Below are 15,434 nucleotides of genomic sequence, written 5' to 3'. Positions count from 1 at the left end.
TCGGTGGGATCTGGAAATCTGAAGCCATCGGCTCTGGGAAGGACAGCGGCGCGGTTGTGGCCATCGGGAACTCTATCGTGGTTGTCTCCCCACACAGCGAACGCCATATTAATTTGGTTGCCCTGGAACTCGAGCCCTGTACTGGGCTTTCAGGCCTACCCCAGATCCTCAGCCTTCCCGGGATGGCGCCGGCTTGACAGGACACCCGGGGATACGCTGAGCGGGGAGTTCGCCCGCTGGGCTTATTGCATGCGCCTGGGAGCTGTTCCTTCCATACCAGGGCGCAGCGGGGACCGCTCTCGGTTCGGGTCCTCCCGTATTTTTGCCGGCGGTCTCCGGTAGGAGTGGAGCTCCTTGCGGTGGAGTTGGTCGTTAGCAGCCTTCTTACCCCAAGTGTTTGTGTTTCAGAATGAAGACCATTCTCAGCAATCAGACTGTCGACATCCCAGAAAATGGTACGAGACTTGGTGTTTGCGTTTTTCTTACGTCTTTACTACATGCTCTATACCTTGTTCCGAAGCCTCACGAGTACGTTCTCTCCTAGTCGACATTACCTTGAAGGGACGGACAGTTATTGTGAAGGGCCCCAGAGGCACCCTACGGAGGGACTTCAATCACATCAATGTAGAACTCAGTCTCCTTGGAAAGAAAAAGAAGAGGGTGAGTTTTTTTTGTTCGTTTTGGACACAGTTGCTTGTTTGGAAGGTTGTGATTTAAGAGTAACAGATGGGTTGCTTTTCAAATTACGAAATTGAGATTCTGTGTTTTAGCTTCAAATTGGGTGTCCAGAATTGTAGCTAGTTTCAGTGTTGTTGCTTTAACAAAATTGGAAGATCAAATTCTGAACAAAGTGGATTAGAAAAACTCCTTTCAGACCAGGGTGCAGCGGGGTAGTAATGATCTTAATAATACTGTTGCGAGTTAAGTTTATTTTTTTCCTGATTATTTTGTAAAAATCTTAGGAACGCAGCAGTGGGTGTTAAATCTGATAATTTTCCAGGATTGACGTTTAATGCAGCTTGTACCATACTCTTGTTTCTGGGTGGGTTGTCGTTCCTTTGTGAAATAGTGTACCTGTAATGCATAGCTGATCGCCGAAGAATTGATGCTTTTGAACTGTGGTGCTGGAGAAGACTCTTGAGAGTCCCTTGGACTGCAAGGAGATCCAACCATTCCATTCTAAAGGAGATCAATCCTGGGTGTTCATTGGAGGGACTGATGCTAAAGCTGAAACTGCAATACTTTGGCCCCCTCATACGACGAGTTGACTCACTGGAAAAGACTCTGATGCTGGGAAAGGTTGGGGGCGGGAGGAGAAGGGGATGACAGAAAATGAGATGGCTGGATGGCATCACCGACTCGATGGACATGAGTTTGAGTGAACTCCGGGGGTTGTTGGTGGACAGGGAGGCGTGCTGTGATTCATGGGGTCGCAGAGAGTCGGACACCACTGAGCGACTGAACTGAATGCATAGTAATAAAAATAATTTGAGGTGGTGGTGGTGTTTTGTTTTCTTTTTTTTGCAAGTCTTAGTTTTTAATTAGGGTAAGTACTTGAGTTTACAGTGATTGTTGTGAATAAATGGACTTTTTTTCTAAACCTGCTTATATCTGGAAAGAGTTTTCTAACTTTTTGTTCTGTTACAGCTCCGTGTTGACAAATGGTGGGGAAACAGAAAGGAACTGGCCACTGTTCGTACAATCTGTAGTCACGTACAGAATATGATCAAGGGTGTTACACTGGTAAGCAGACTCCTCAGACTACTTTGTCTTGGAAGGGGGGATGTCTCAGCTGTACTTCATGTATGCAACATAAATGTTTGCTACAGAGAACAGGTTATGCATGTAATTTAGTGGCGTACTTGAGCTCTAGTACTTGGGAAGAGGTAACGTTGGCAGATGTGTCCATTAGGCATTCCTGGGTCTTGGGATTAAGTGATATGTATGTGTGTGTGCCTGGTGTGCTGTGATTCATGGAGTCGCAAAGAGTCAGACACGACTGAACGACTGAACTGAACTGATGTGTGTGTATGTAAAGACCAGGTAGTCTTTGATAGTCTGCTGGTGGTTTTTTTTCCCTACACAAATTAAGTCTCATTTTCAAGGTGCATGTTTATAGAAAATTAACACATGGGGTAGACTGGTTTCTTGTTTGATGCCTGTACACTACTACTCTTGTGGGGATAGAAAAAGGTGGATCTAATTTCTGAACTCCATGTCCATTTCCTTAAAAACATATCAGGGTAGGTTCCTTGAGTGTGGGTGCCTTTGTATCCTTAATTCTTGCTATCTGGTGTACCTTAGTAATTCAGTATGTTAGCCTTGATGCCCAAGATGAAGGGCTTTGGGGTTCTCTGAGAAACTAGCGTTGTTTACTGTGGACACGGTGGTTACATTGCTGTGGTCTCCGACTCTTTTGCAGCCCTGTGACCGGTAGTCCACTACGCTCCTCTGTCCATGGGATTTCCCAGGCAGAAGTTTGCGATTTTCCTTCCCAACCGGGGATCAAACCCATGTTTCCTGCACTGGCAGGTGGTTTCTTTACCACTGAGCCACCTGGAAAGGCATAGGCAGTAGTAAAACATTTCTTGTTAAGGTGGGCGCTTCAGTCCGGCAAACAGACAACAGAAACAAATGTTTCTGTATACAGTTGTTATAAGGCTTGGTGTGGGTGGTTTTATAAAACCTTGACATGAGTATGTGAGAACAGTTTTCAGTTTCTTTTGTCATGGAGGAGGAAATTTTCCTCTAAAGGCTCTGTAGAAATCTCTACAGATTTGGTCATCCTTTTCTAGGTGCAAAGAGGGAGACAACCCTGACAAATAATGTAAACATTCCTTACAAAGGGGCAGTTCCTACTTGGTTTTCAGAGAAAAACTGGGTATCCTGTTCAAATTTCTCAGCATTACTAATAGTTTGTTTATTTAAATCTAGGGCTTCCGTTACAAGATGAGGTCGGTGTATGCCCACTTCCCCATCAACGTTGTTATTCAGGAGAATGGTTCTCTCGTGGAAATCCGAAATTTTTTGGGTGAAAAATACATACGCAGGGTTCGAATGAGGCCAGGTATGGTTCATAAATTTTTTTTTCTGCTTGTGAAGGCTTAAATATATTTTGGGTTAGTTATAACTAAGGCCAGATTATTTCAGAATTATCCAGTATTATTATGGCTTTATATCATGTTTATACCAATTATGATTCTTGATGGCTTATAATTGGGGTAGTTTGCAGGCCGTGAGACCTGTGATTGTTTTTATAAAGTGAAATCCAGAAAAAGAATTTAAATAGTGGTTAATAACATATTTCCTAGACTCAAATCTCAGCTCTGTCAGCCTTGGGCTTATTATTAGCTCATTTTACTCATCTGTAAAATTGGGAACACCTCATGATTAAACTAAAGTAGAAGTGCACTTAAAATAGTTCTTTGATGCATAATTGATGCTTCTAACAGTGAAGCATTAGAACATTTTAAAACTTATTGCTCTTTGATTCTAATTCTTTTTTCTATTGAATTGGGGAGGGGTGGGAAGTCTTGCGCAAGGCTTGTGAGATCTTAGTTCCCCACTAGGTATCGAACCCTTGCCCCCTGCATTAGCATCATGGAGGCTTTAACCACTCACTGGATCAGCAGGGAAGTCCCAAAAAATGAGCTTTGAGGAATACCAAATGTATACAATAGAAATAAGAAATAAAATTGGATAGAAAGCTTGTTTATTTATCTGGCTGAGTCTTAGTTTTTGCTTATTTAGCTATGGGATTCTCAGTCACAACACTCAAACTCTTTAACTTAGAGCATGTGAACTAGTTCCCTGACCAGGGATTGAATCCAGTCCCCCTGCATTGACAGCCCAGAGTGTTAGCTACTCGACCACCAGGAAGTCCCAGGAATACAAAATTTGCCCAGATAATTCAGATTCTATTATAAAACAGATCGTTTCATTTAGTGTGTGGAATTTTAAATCAAGTAAATTGCTCCTTAATTTAACATTTTAAATATTCTACAAATCTTATTTAACGTTGACACTATGCAAATGCTCTCTTATATTTTAGGGGTTGCTTGTTCAGTATCTCAAGCCCAGAAAGATGAGTTGATTCTTGAAGGAAATGACATTGAACTTGTGTCAAATTCAGGTTTGTATGTTTACTGTGCATAATTAATACCTATAAAATCTTGTCTGTCTAAATCCTGGAGTTGAATACCTGGTATTTGTTCATTTGGTGAGGGTTTGTTTTTTTTTGAGGGGGGGATCTTAATTAAAAGTATAGCATGTGATGAAATACTTGCGATGGGTTTGACTGGTAATTGCCTTATCTTTTTCACCCTTATAGCTGCTTTGATTCAGCAAGCCACCACAGTTAAAAACAAGGATATCAGAAAATTTTTGGATGGTATCTATGTTTCTGAAAAAGGAACAGTTGAGCAGGCTGATGAATAAGATCTCAGGTGGGTTTTTGTAATAGCTGTATAATTTTATTGCTTTAGTTGGGTCTAATTAAGAAATTAAAACTGTAGTGTAGCAAAGGCAGAAAGCATGTTTTACATGATTCAGAATAAAACTTTTTGGGCAAGGATATTGATGGAGAATTACAGACTATTTCTTTTCTTTTTTACAGTGATCCTGTTGCAGAAACAACAAGATAGCAGATGGTTCTATGGACTTAATTGTGATATTTTGAAGAGACAATAAAAACTCTTGATTTGAGATTTTTTTTCTATTGATTATCATTTCAAACTATTTGGCTAGTAAGCAGTTAAGTAAATTCTAGTGTGTTAAGAACAATAACAGAAGGAACAGGAGTGGCTGATTTGTTGTTGTTGTTAGCAAGACTTAATGGCAGAAGGGGCATGAAGGAATACCAAGGACATTTCAGGCAAGAGGAATATGGTTATTGTGGGAAGAACTTTAGGAGACGCCCTGAAGGTATATAATTTTGCAGTGGCGTAGATTTGAATATTTGTGAGGCAAATGCCGGAGTCACAGTAACTGAAAAAGCAGCTGAGAAGTGATGCTGTCTTAGTAAGAATTGAAAGATGGGGTTAATTTGTATTTATGATACGTGGTTGCTGTAGTCTAAGGCTCTCTCAGTCATCCCCAAATTTCAGCCACTTCTATATTCTAGTCTTTGGAAGCTTTACAAAAAACATTCCAAGTGTCATACTTCAGATATACTACTATACAATACTGTGTTTTAACAGTTGCCCCTAAACCTGCAGTCCTCCCCTATCTCGTTTATAACTTTGTCTTGATACTGTGTCTAAGTCCATCAATAAAATCTGTGGGCTTACTAAGATCTTGGTTTAAATAAATGAAATTAATGTTACATTGAGTTAATCATTGGTTTGATGATAAGTTAAATTTTTTAAGAGATGGGTGAAATTGTAAATACAGATTTTGCTCTGAATTATTTTGAGATGAGGTTTGGGGTATGCGTTGGATGATTAAGTTGTCTTTTCCTTTGAGTGACAGGTTAGTAGTCATATTTTCAGTGAAGCCTGTTGTGCTCATTCCTCATGTCCATCCTAGCATACCCTGCTCCAGTTTTTGTCCATAATGTTTATAATGTAAGATTAATAGTTTGTTGGATATTGATTAAATACTTTTTTCCTGCTAAGTGTCTAACCTTCATGGGAGGTGTGATCTTGTCTACCCTGGGATATTCCATATTCTTAGAACAGTGTCTGGCATACAGCTGTTCGCTGAATGATTGGTTCCAAAATTGCCAGGGAGATTCAGGTTGTGGAGACTGAGTAGTAGTAGTGGGCCTCAAAAGATATTTTTAAGGTATTGACAGAATTTTAAAATTGAGGGTTGAAATTTCCAAGTGGCAATGTTGCAGAGGGATAAAGGTGTTAGTATTGAAGGGTGTCGGTATGTAGGCAGTGCTAGCAGCAGTGAGAGTGTGTAATGCCAGAAGTGAAGTGTGGAAACTTTCAAGGGTAACTATTGGCAGTCTGGTTGTAGCTGAGGAGTTACTTCAATTTAATAACTTAGATGTGGTAAAGGAAAGTGTAGTTCTCCCCAGGGAAGCTTTCCATGTTTTCTGTTTACCATGGATGAGCATGTAAGTGCATCCTCAGTTGAGGTGTAGCAGTTTACATTTTCTAATGAGAAGACATACTTGGGAGTAAATTGCCCAGTTGGCACACAGTTTGGGAGGAGGGAGATAGGGGGTGTTGGCAGAATCCAGTTAAAACACCAAACATTCACATTCCACAGTTCTTATGTTGAATATAAATAATCAGCATAAGCCAGTTTATTTGGAATAAATTACATTGAGAATTAAAACATCTAGTCATAATTTACTCACCTCAATTTCCATAGGCTCTTTAAACACCATAATTGCGATATTTCCATATATATCAGACTTAGTAATGAAAGGGTTGTTGAACGGAATGTGGAGAATGCAACAATATACAAAATAAACTACATTTTACTGGAGAAGGAAATGGCAATCCACTCCAGCACTCTTGCCTGGAAAATACCATGGAGAGAAGAGCCAGGCAATCTACATGTAGTTCATGAGATCACAAGAGTCGGACTTAGTGATTAAACAACAACAAAAAAGTAAACTACATTTTAAGATGTTCTTCAAGTTTTGAAAAGTAAAAGACCTGTCAAAAGCTGCCAACAGTTACTGACTATGGTTTTATTTTTTAATTTAAAAACGTATTTGGTAATGCAGGATCTATGCTGTGGCAAAGGCTCTTTAGATGTGGTATGTGGGTTCTAGTTCCCTGACCAGGGATTGAACCCAGACCCCCTGCATTGGGAGCATGGAATCTTAGCCACTGGTCCACCAGGAGAATCCCCATTTATTATTTTAAAATGAATTTAAGAAAAACCTGAAAGGTATAACTGAACATGAGCCAGATTAAAATATATACCTAGGGACTCATGTATGATGATGGCTTAAAGACTCGTAAAGTTCCCAGGTGGCAAGAAAGGGAGGACAGCATTGAATTGGGGACCTTACTATTGACACCTTGTCTTCACTGGTGGCTCAGATGCTAAAGAGTCTGCCTGCAATGCAGGAGGCCCCGGAGATCCCCTGGACAGAAGGGAAGGGCAACCCACTCCAGTATTCTTGCCTGGAGAACCCCATGGACAGACCATAGAGTTGCAAAGAGTGACTAACAGTTTTCACTTTGTGGCAAGGTGACAAGTTTAAAAGATAAATTAAGCGCTAAATGTAAAGACTTACAAAATGAATACAAAATAGAGGACAGGAAAGCAAAAATGTCAATTCCAAGTCTCTTCTTATGACTGAATATGGATTTCTTTTTTAAAACCTTGAATGTTGATGAGTTGCTCAACTGATAACTCTAGGATTAAAAAACTAGTTACTGTAATCATGTATAGCCTCAAGCCTGATAACTGAGTGGTCCTCAAGTGAAAGTTGCTCAGTCGTGTCTGAATCTTTGTGACCCTTTGGACTGTAGGTCTCTAGGCCAAAATACTGGAGTGCTGTACCCTGCTCCAGTGGCTCTCAGAAAAATATAAAAAATTCTTGGAAAATAATGGACAGGGAGGCCTGGCGTGCTGTGATTCATGGGGTCGCGGAGAGTCGGACACGACTGAGCGACTGAACTGAACTGAACTGAAGGTTTTAGGAAGGATGCAATTGGAACAAGGAGTCAATCAAGAAAAACATCTAAAATTTTACTATTTGAATTGGCCAGCCAGAAAGAATATTGATGTCTTAACTACTTTCGCATTTGTTTGAATTGACCAATTGTGTTATCTGTATCTTTGAAACTTAATGCTGTTATCAATTAGTATCTCAGTTATGCAGGATCTAAGCTTTCCTTTGACTCTAATTCCAGAGTCGACAATAGTTAAATATTGACTCATCTAAGGAAAGAATGGATATAAATGAGTTTAGATTCAGGTTTTCTTCCTCCCAACATTTAGAATACAGTGAATGAATGTTAACAGAATTCAAAAAAGTCAAACTGCAAATTCAGTTTTGAGAATTTACTTAATCCTAGCTTCAAAAGTTGCAATGTAAGAATAGGTTACTCAGGCCACCAATATTCTGAATTGTGTCCATAGTTGGGAGGTGCCTTCTACACCTTGAGACCATATGTGCTTGTATTAGATCAGTGAAAGGACTTAAGGGGAGAGAACAAGTCTCATGGGATATATGGTTATTTGATAATGATAATATTAAAAAAATCTTTATATCTTAAGAATGTTTGCCGCATCTGTCACCTCCTAAGATTCAGATGAGGAATGATACCAATTTGAAGAAGTTGCTGTACTGTGAGGTTGAATGACTTCTCTGTCTTCACAGGCAGTTGGGTCTAGTTCTCTTTAATCTTTGTCCTCTGATGTTTACATGAGTTACTGGAAATTAAATGTTATTTTTAAAAAAATCATCTGATAAAAGATCTCATAAAATGAGATGTTTTATAAATGCTCAATTTTAATTTCTATTGAGAAAAACAGATTGATGTGCTTTAGAGTCTATAACTGGCTATAGACAAACACTCCTTCTTAACGCTAATTTTTTCCATTTGAGAACCACCCTGACCAAAGGGGAAAGCACCTAAAAAGTGACAGAATTTTATCACTGACAGTCTCCACTGTGGAGTCTTAACAAAGTTGTACTTTCAAAACAATTTCTTTTATCATAAGTAGCTACTGGTATGAATAGAAGAAAACTAGAGAATAATGATAGGAAACAGCTCATCAAACTCCATGAAACAACATATCAGATAATCCTCATAAGCTTACATAGGGAAACCTTTACCTTAGATCCAAGAACTGAATTCACTGATGTCAACACTTTGTAAGGGAAAATTTGAACCACACAGTGGAGATCGATATTGTCATTATCTTGGCTACCACTAAATTGTCAAGTTGTTTTTTTTCTACAATATAGGTGTATCTTCTATAAGTTACCAGTATATGAAACTGGAGTGAATTTTTAAACTTTTCCATCCTGCAAACAGAAATAAGATCAGCTTAGCTAAGAACTCTATTGTGGCCTTTCTTTAGCGGTATGTGCTGTGAGTTCTTTGCTTTCCAAATTTTTCCTCTCTTTCGCTTATGAAAAATGGTAATTGATAACAGTAGAACCAGGGTGGAGAAGAAACAACATCCAAAGAATATCAGCGGTTTCTTCTGCACAAGAAGTAAGCAGACAATACATTCCGTGTTTCTTTGAGCCTGATTGCATCTAGGACTACTGTTCTCAGAAAGGAAGCCATTGTTGCTGATCAGTTTGTTGTAAAACTGGATTGAGGATTTAGCTTTGAAATCGGGTGTGAAGAATCCAAATCTGGGTCTAGATTTTTCTTCAGTCAGTTTGAATACATAATAGCCTTTGATTTTGATTTTATCAATCAGGTATGCTGAAAAATACCAAAAATAAACATTATTAATCACATGTGAACTATTAGATATCCTTAAGAATTTAGTTTTCATTGAAAGCAGTCTAAAACTCATGCTCATAAAACATTTTCATTAAAGGTTTTTTGACATTCTTTTGTCAATGATCTTTCTTGAGAAGATGAGTATAGGTATAATAATGTAATTTTTAAAGATTGAAGTAAAACATATCTATAATAATACAAACACACCTGCAGGAAACTCAGATTTAAGAATTGGAGCCATAAAGGTCAAAGGACTTACTGTCAACTTATTCACAATGTTAAGAGCAGAAAAATATTGCTTATTTACCTTGATTCCAGAGCTCAGATGTGAGATAACTGCCCAATGACTGCACTTGGTTTCCCCCAGCCACTCTTTTATACTCACTCTTACTCTCCTACTCTTTTATACCTTCTGTCAACAAAGTTACAGCACCTCCTCTGTTGGAATCATCTTTGACTCTACTCTCATACACAACATCCAATCCTGTTGACAACCTTCAAAACACATCCAGAACCTATCCACTTCTCACTATCTCCACTCTTAATTGGAGAAGGAAATGGCAACCCACTCCATGACTCTTGCCTGGAAAATTCCATGGATGGAGGAACCTCCTCGGCTACAGTCCATGGGGTCCGCAAAGAGACACAACTGAGCGTCTTCACTTTCACTTTCACCACTCAATAACCTGAGCCAACCCACCATTATCCTTACCCAGACCAGTGCAATTCTCCCTGTATCAATTCTTGGTCCTTTATGGTGTACTCACAAAAGAACAGCAATTCTTTTGGTGTGAGTTGGATCTTGTCACCCTTCTGTTTAAAACCTAGAACCTTCCTATCCCTGAGAGTAAGCTACAGTTTTTACAACTGGCCTTTTTCTAAGCCCATAATAGACTGTCATTAATGAGCCTGTTCCCCCTCATTCTTTGGTTCATACTACCTGGGAATGTCATATACTTTGAGGGAAATGGCCCTCGAACCTCACCTTTCAAAGTCTCCTGAATGTATTTCTCTAAGTAGTATTTTCGGAGCTCATCATTTTCCAGAGACTGGTCATCGATGCCACTGGCCGTGATGTAAACATCCATGTCTCCATAGTTGCTCCGGATCCACTTAAGCACCCTGCGCTCTCCCCAGGGCATCACGGCCAGGCGGGTGGGGGAGCTCAGGCAGGTGATGTCCTGCAGAAACTGAATGTCCCTGTCCGTGTCGTAGGTGCTGCCGTTCTGGCGCTCGTGCATCACGAACCTGGTGGTGAAGTGGTTCAGGGCGTAGAAGTCCGCAGTGCCCTTGACCAGCCTCCTCTCCTCCTCGGTGAACTGAGGCAACGTGGAGCGTGCGAGCCCTTGCCTGTTCTTGAAGGCGACATACTCTCTCATGGCCAGCGGGTAGTCCCCCGTCTTGAAAAGGGGTTCTGCGAACCAGGCGATTTCGAACTGGAGGAAGCGCTCGGCCGCCTTCCAGTGCGAGTCCGCGTAGGGATTGGCAGGTTCGGCCCAATCCGAGTGCAGGGACAGCGACACGGCCCCGCGCTGCACAGGCCTGTACTGCTGGTCGTAGAGGCGCCAGGCCAGGGCGTGGGCGATCAGCAGGTGGTGGGCTGCCCAGTAGGTGTCGTTACTAGACTGCTCGTAGATGTCACTCAGTCGGTTAGGCTCGTTGATGGTGATCCAGAGCTTCACCAGGTGCCCCAGCTCCCGGAAGCACAGGTCGGCGTAGTCCCGGAAGGCCTCGGCCGTGGACCGGTTCAGCCACCCTCCGCTGTGCAGCAGAGGCACAGGCAGGCCTAGGTGGGCGTGGGTCGGATAGTACAGCGTGACCATTGAGGAGATGTTGAGCTTCAGCCCCTCACTGACCACACACCTGTAGTACCTCAAAGCCTGTCGGTTAACCACAGACAGGTTGCCGGTGGGAAGGATTGAGGGCCAGTCCAGAGCAAACCGATAGTGGGTCACTTTCACTCTTTCTAACATCTCAAGCTGTCTTTTGATGCTGACAAAATCCGTGCATTGAGCTGGTCGTGTTTTCAGCCTCACTCCCTCCACTCGGCGCAACAGTCTGTTGCCCGTCACATTCCACACATACAGATGAGGATCGCTGAACTGAGGGGAGGAAGCCACCGACTCAGGCTGTGAAAACAAGCACATTCAGGCAGGCAGAGTCTTAGCATACGTCCTCTAAGAGAAAGAAGTGTGTGTGTGTTAGTCACTCAGTCATGTCTAGCTCTTGCGACTCCATGGACTGTAACCCACCCGGCTGGAAGTGGGTTCCTATTTCCTCCTCCAGGGGCTCTTTCTGACCCAGGGATGGAACCTGGGTCTCCTGCATTGCATTGGGATTCTTTACTGTCTGAGCCCCTTCAGACCAGAAAGGAAGAGCCTGATCTTATTTTGCCTGTCACAATAGAGAAAATAATGATGCACATATCCTTCAGAACAACCTATGTCTTCCTGCTCTTTTCCTGTTGATGTCAGAAAAAAAAGGCCTGATGAATTATCCTCCCTCCCAGCCCTTGAAATTTACCAGGGAGACAGGAAAATGTAGAGAAAGAACCACACCTAGGGCTTGGCTTGCAAAACAAGTTGTCTTTCAGAAAACAAGATGATATTTTCCAGTTCCTGAGTCCTAAAAACCAGGTAATGTGGGGGTGGGGGTGTGTGTGGGGTTCTCATGTGATTCTGTTCAAATACATCAGGAAATTGGCTTGGTTCTCTCAGTTAAAAGGAAACACAAAAGATGGACCTTACAAACCTACCACAAATTAAAGGAAAATTAGCATTCCAGTTGTGGAGGGTTTCACTGAGATTAGCATTTGGGGTTAGAGGAGGCTGGTGGACCCCAGCCAAAGTTCCTAAAAGAGGCCAGTGGGAAAGAGTAGGAAATGACCCCTTGCATTTGCTGAATGCGGCTAACACATCCCATTTGAAAAATCCAAGTGATGTCACACATCCATCATTCAGTTCTCCCCTTCCCATGTGCCTGTGAGAACACAGCATTTATTCCTCCAAAGGGAGGATTCTGAACACCCTCCTTATATAAGGTAATGAAGTATGAAAGGAGAGAACCCTAAAATAACCCCCAGAATCTCGTAGGTTGACTCTTGAATCCATTCTCTGCCCCTCCACTAAGCAGAGAGCCCTGGACTCCTGTTCTAGTTCTGTCCCTTTAAAAGCCAGGCTTGACAACTCTGTTTAGTGACAGAGCAATCTCACCCACCTCACAGGTGTACTGTGAGAAGTCTGTGACTCTGAGCAATTGCTCTGTCAACGCTAAAGCACTCTACAAACATAAGGTACTTATGACTTGGGTTTAGTTCTCCCTGCAGTTATCGCCTGTTAGGCCCTTGAGTCTAAATTAAAATAAAGGGCTTAAGAAAAACAAGTTCAAGATGAATAAGAAAAAGTAAAAGTTCTGTTCTTGTTTTAAAGTGCTTTTTCTTCCCATGACTGAATTTAAATGCACCTGGAATCAATGGTAATTAGCCTTTGGTAAATATTTTCCCTCTAATTGTTTTCTCATGTGTCATCTTTCATAGTCTAATTACAAAATCATATTATTGCCCACTTGCCATCTGCCAACTAGCTATCTAGAACATTAAACTGAGAGGACATTGGTCATGTGAGCATGAAGTTAAATCTGTATATAATTATTTGAGTAAAATCCTTAGCCTAGATAGCCCGTTTCAGTGTTTTGAAACCTCAGATCGTCATGGTATAGAAAGGGTATTTATTTACAAAGGGCAATCTTGCAGTAAGTTAAGGTACAATCAAATGAAAATCTGTTTTACTTCTAAAAATTTCCAGAAAGCATTAGTCTTAGCAACTGTCTGATTAATCTGCTAAGAGAAATAGTTAAAGTATTGCACCCTGACCTCAGCCCTAGCTCCAAGAGCTGGGTTCTGAAGTTCTATTTTCCACTAAAAGGATCCTGGACTCCTTGGAAAAATGGCTGTTTTCAGGTCTGGTTCAGGGAAGGAATGAGGGGATCCTGGTGAATATTGCACCAGAAAAATAATAACATATTTAAAAACTGGAAAGGAAATGTCAAAAAGACATAAGAACAGCTTGAAAGAGTCCCATATGCCAAATCTGAGATAATTTGAGCATCAAAATTTCCAGTGAAACAGTGACAACAATGAATTATAACACATTGAGTTTAATTCACTTAATAAATACAGAAGAAATAATCTAATTAGAAATTTGCCATTTTGCAATCTACAAAGTAATAACTAATTCAGGAAAGGTTCATAAATCAATGTTAAGAGCATTCGTTGAATGTTGTTGAGAAATAGGATATTTATACAGTCTCAAAATATCACCATCAGATTAATTCTTAATGGAAGAATGGAAAAGGGCCTTTCAGTTAAGAGATCTGGCAAATGCCACATCAAGAAATCTGGTGACTGCTACTTCAACTAGTGTCTCCAGTAATGAAAGAAACTGACTTTATGTGCCTCCTATGGGGTGGAGGAAGCACAAGCTGGAATCAAGATTGCCAGGAGAAATATCAATAACCTCAGATATGCAGATGACACCACCCTTATGGCAGAAAGTGAAGAAGAACTAAAGAGCTTCTTGATGAAAGTGAAAGAGGAGAGTGAAAAATCTGGCTTAAAGCTCAACATTCAGAAAACTAAGATCATAGCATCCGGTCCCATCACTTCATGGCAAATAGATGGGGAAACAGTGGCTGACTTTATTTTTCTGGGCTCCAAAATCACTGCAGATGGTGACTGCAGCCATGAAATTAAAAGATGCTTACTCCTTGGAAGAAAAGTTATTACCAACCTAGACAGCATATTAAAAAGCAGAGACACTACTTTGCAAACAAAGGTCTGTCTAGTCAAGGCTATGGTTTTTCCAGTGTTCACGTATGGTTGTGAGAGTTGGACTAAAAAGAAAGCTGAGCGCCGAAGAATTGATGCTTTTGAACTGTGGTGTTAGAGAAGACCCTTGAGAGTCCCTTGGACTGCAAAGAGATCCAACCAGTCCATCCTAAAGGAGATGAGTCCTGGGTGTTCATTGGTAGGACTGATTTTGAAGCTGCAACTCCAATACTTTGGCCACCTGATGTGAAGAGCTGACTCATTTGAAAAGACCATGATGCTGGGAAAGACTGAAGGCAGGAGGAGAAGGGGACGACAGAGGATGAGATGGTTGGATGGCATCACCGACTTAATGGACATGGGTTTGGGTGAACTCTGGGAGTTGGTGATAGACAGGGAGGCCTGGTGTGCTGTGGTTCATGGGGTCGCAAAGAGTCGAACATGACTGAGCGTCTGAACCGAACTGAATATAATGTATTGGAAAATACACAATAGCATCTATGTAGTATTATTTCTAGAAATTCTTAACTGAATCTAATAAAGAAACAGAGAAATCCATGCTTGCAAACATTCTACAAGCAACTGGGATGTCCCTGGTGGCTCAGTGGTTAAGATTTCACCTTCCAATGCAGGAGGCAGTGTTGAGGAGCTAAGATTCCACATGCCTCCTGGTCAAAAAAAACACAAAAACATAAAGCAGAAGCAATATTGTAGCAAATTTGATAAAAACTTAAAAAAAAAAGTTCCACATTCTACAAAGCAACTAGCCTGAACTCTTCAAAACTATCAGTACCATGAGATTAGGGGGATTTCTCTGAATTAAAGAAGCTAAAGATATACATAGACCCAGATGCTGGGGAAGGCATAGTAGTATTTTTCAAATGTTGTTTTCATTTTGTAGTCTTCCTGTAGAACACATCTACTCTTGCCTGCCCATCATCTATTCATACAACCTTTGGCTGAGTTTTCAAAAAGCATCCAAATTTTTCTTGGTAAATCATTCCTCCTCATTCCCTAAGTGCAAGGGAACCTGATGCCTCAATGGACTCCAGGTGTGAGCAAGAAGCCCAGGTCTGATTGATCACAGCATTACTTTTCCCTGACCAAGTGATCAGCTCTTGCTCCGAGGAATAGGAGTAGGGTCCTCAGGGCGGACTGACATTCATAGTGTCAGTTACTGGAGAGCAGATGGGTCTTCACATGAAGCAGGAACTTGCAGGTTGGGTTAT

General features: G+C 41.1%; 2 protein-coding genes across 2 annotated transcripts in view; one reads left to right on the top strand and one right to left on the bottom strand.

The window, feature by feature from the left end:
• Window positions 1-7: 7 nt before the first annotated feature.
• On the top strand, window positions 8-5,323 carry RPL9 (ribosomal protein L9). Its single transcript, XM_055435019.2, has 7 exons — window positions 8-455; window positions 545-660; window positions 1,648-1,743; window positions 2,935-3,067; window positions 4,052-4,132; window positions 4,331-4,445; window positions 4,616-5,323. Exons 1-6 carry the CDS (start codon window positions 410-412, stop codon window positions 4,435-4,437), a joined length of 579 nt encoding a protein of 192 aa, XP_055290994.1. The 5' UTR covers window positions 8-409; the 3' UTR covers window positions 4,438-4,445; window positions 4,616-5,323.
• Window positions 5,324-8,660: 3,337 nt separating this feature from the next.
• Window positions 8,661-15,434, bottom strand: part of KLB (klotho beta) — a 31,349-nt gene continuing 24,575 nt past the window's right edge. The window contains exons 4-5 of the mRNA XM_055435017.2: window positions 10,366-11,509; window positions 8,661-9,359 (exon numbers count right to left, since the gene is read on the bottom strand). Of these exons, the coding sequence (XP_055290992.2) occupies window positions 8,971-9,359; window positions 10,366-11,509 (1,533 nt within the window). The 3' untranslated portion in view covers window positions 8,661-8,970. The remainder of the gene's footprint in view (window positions 9,360-10,365; window positions 11,510-15,434) is intronic.

Source organism: Moschus berezovskii, chromosome 5, assembly GCF_049115385.1.
Source record: "Moschus berezovskii isolate FMDL1 chromosome 5, NW_MosBer_1.0, whole genome shotgun sequence".
Taxonomy (NCBI): Eukaryota; Metazoa; Chordata; class Mammalia; order Artiodactyla; family Moschidae; genus Moschus; species Moschus berezovskii.
Note: the sequence above shows the minus strand (reverse complement) of the source record. Positions and strands in the feature narration are given on the sequence as shown.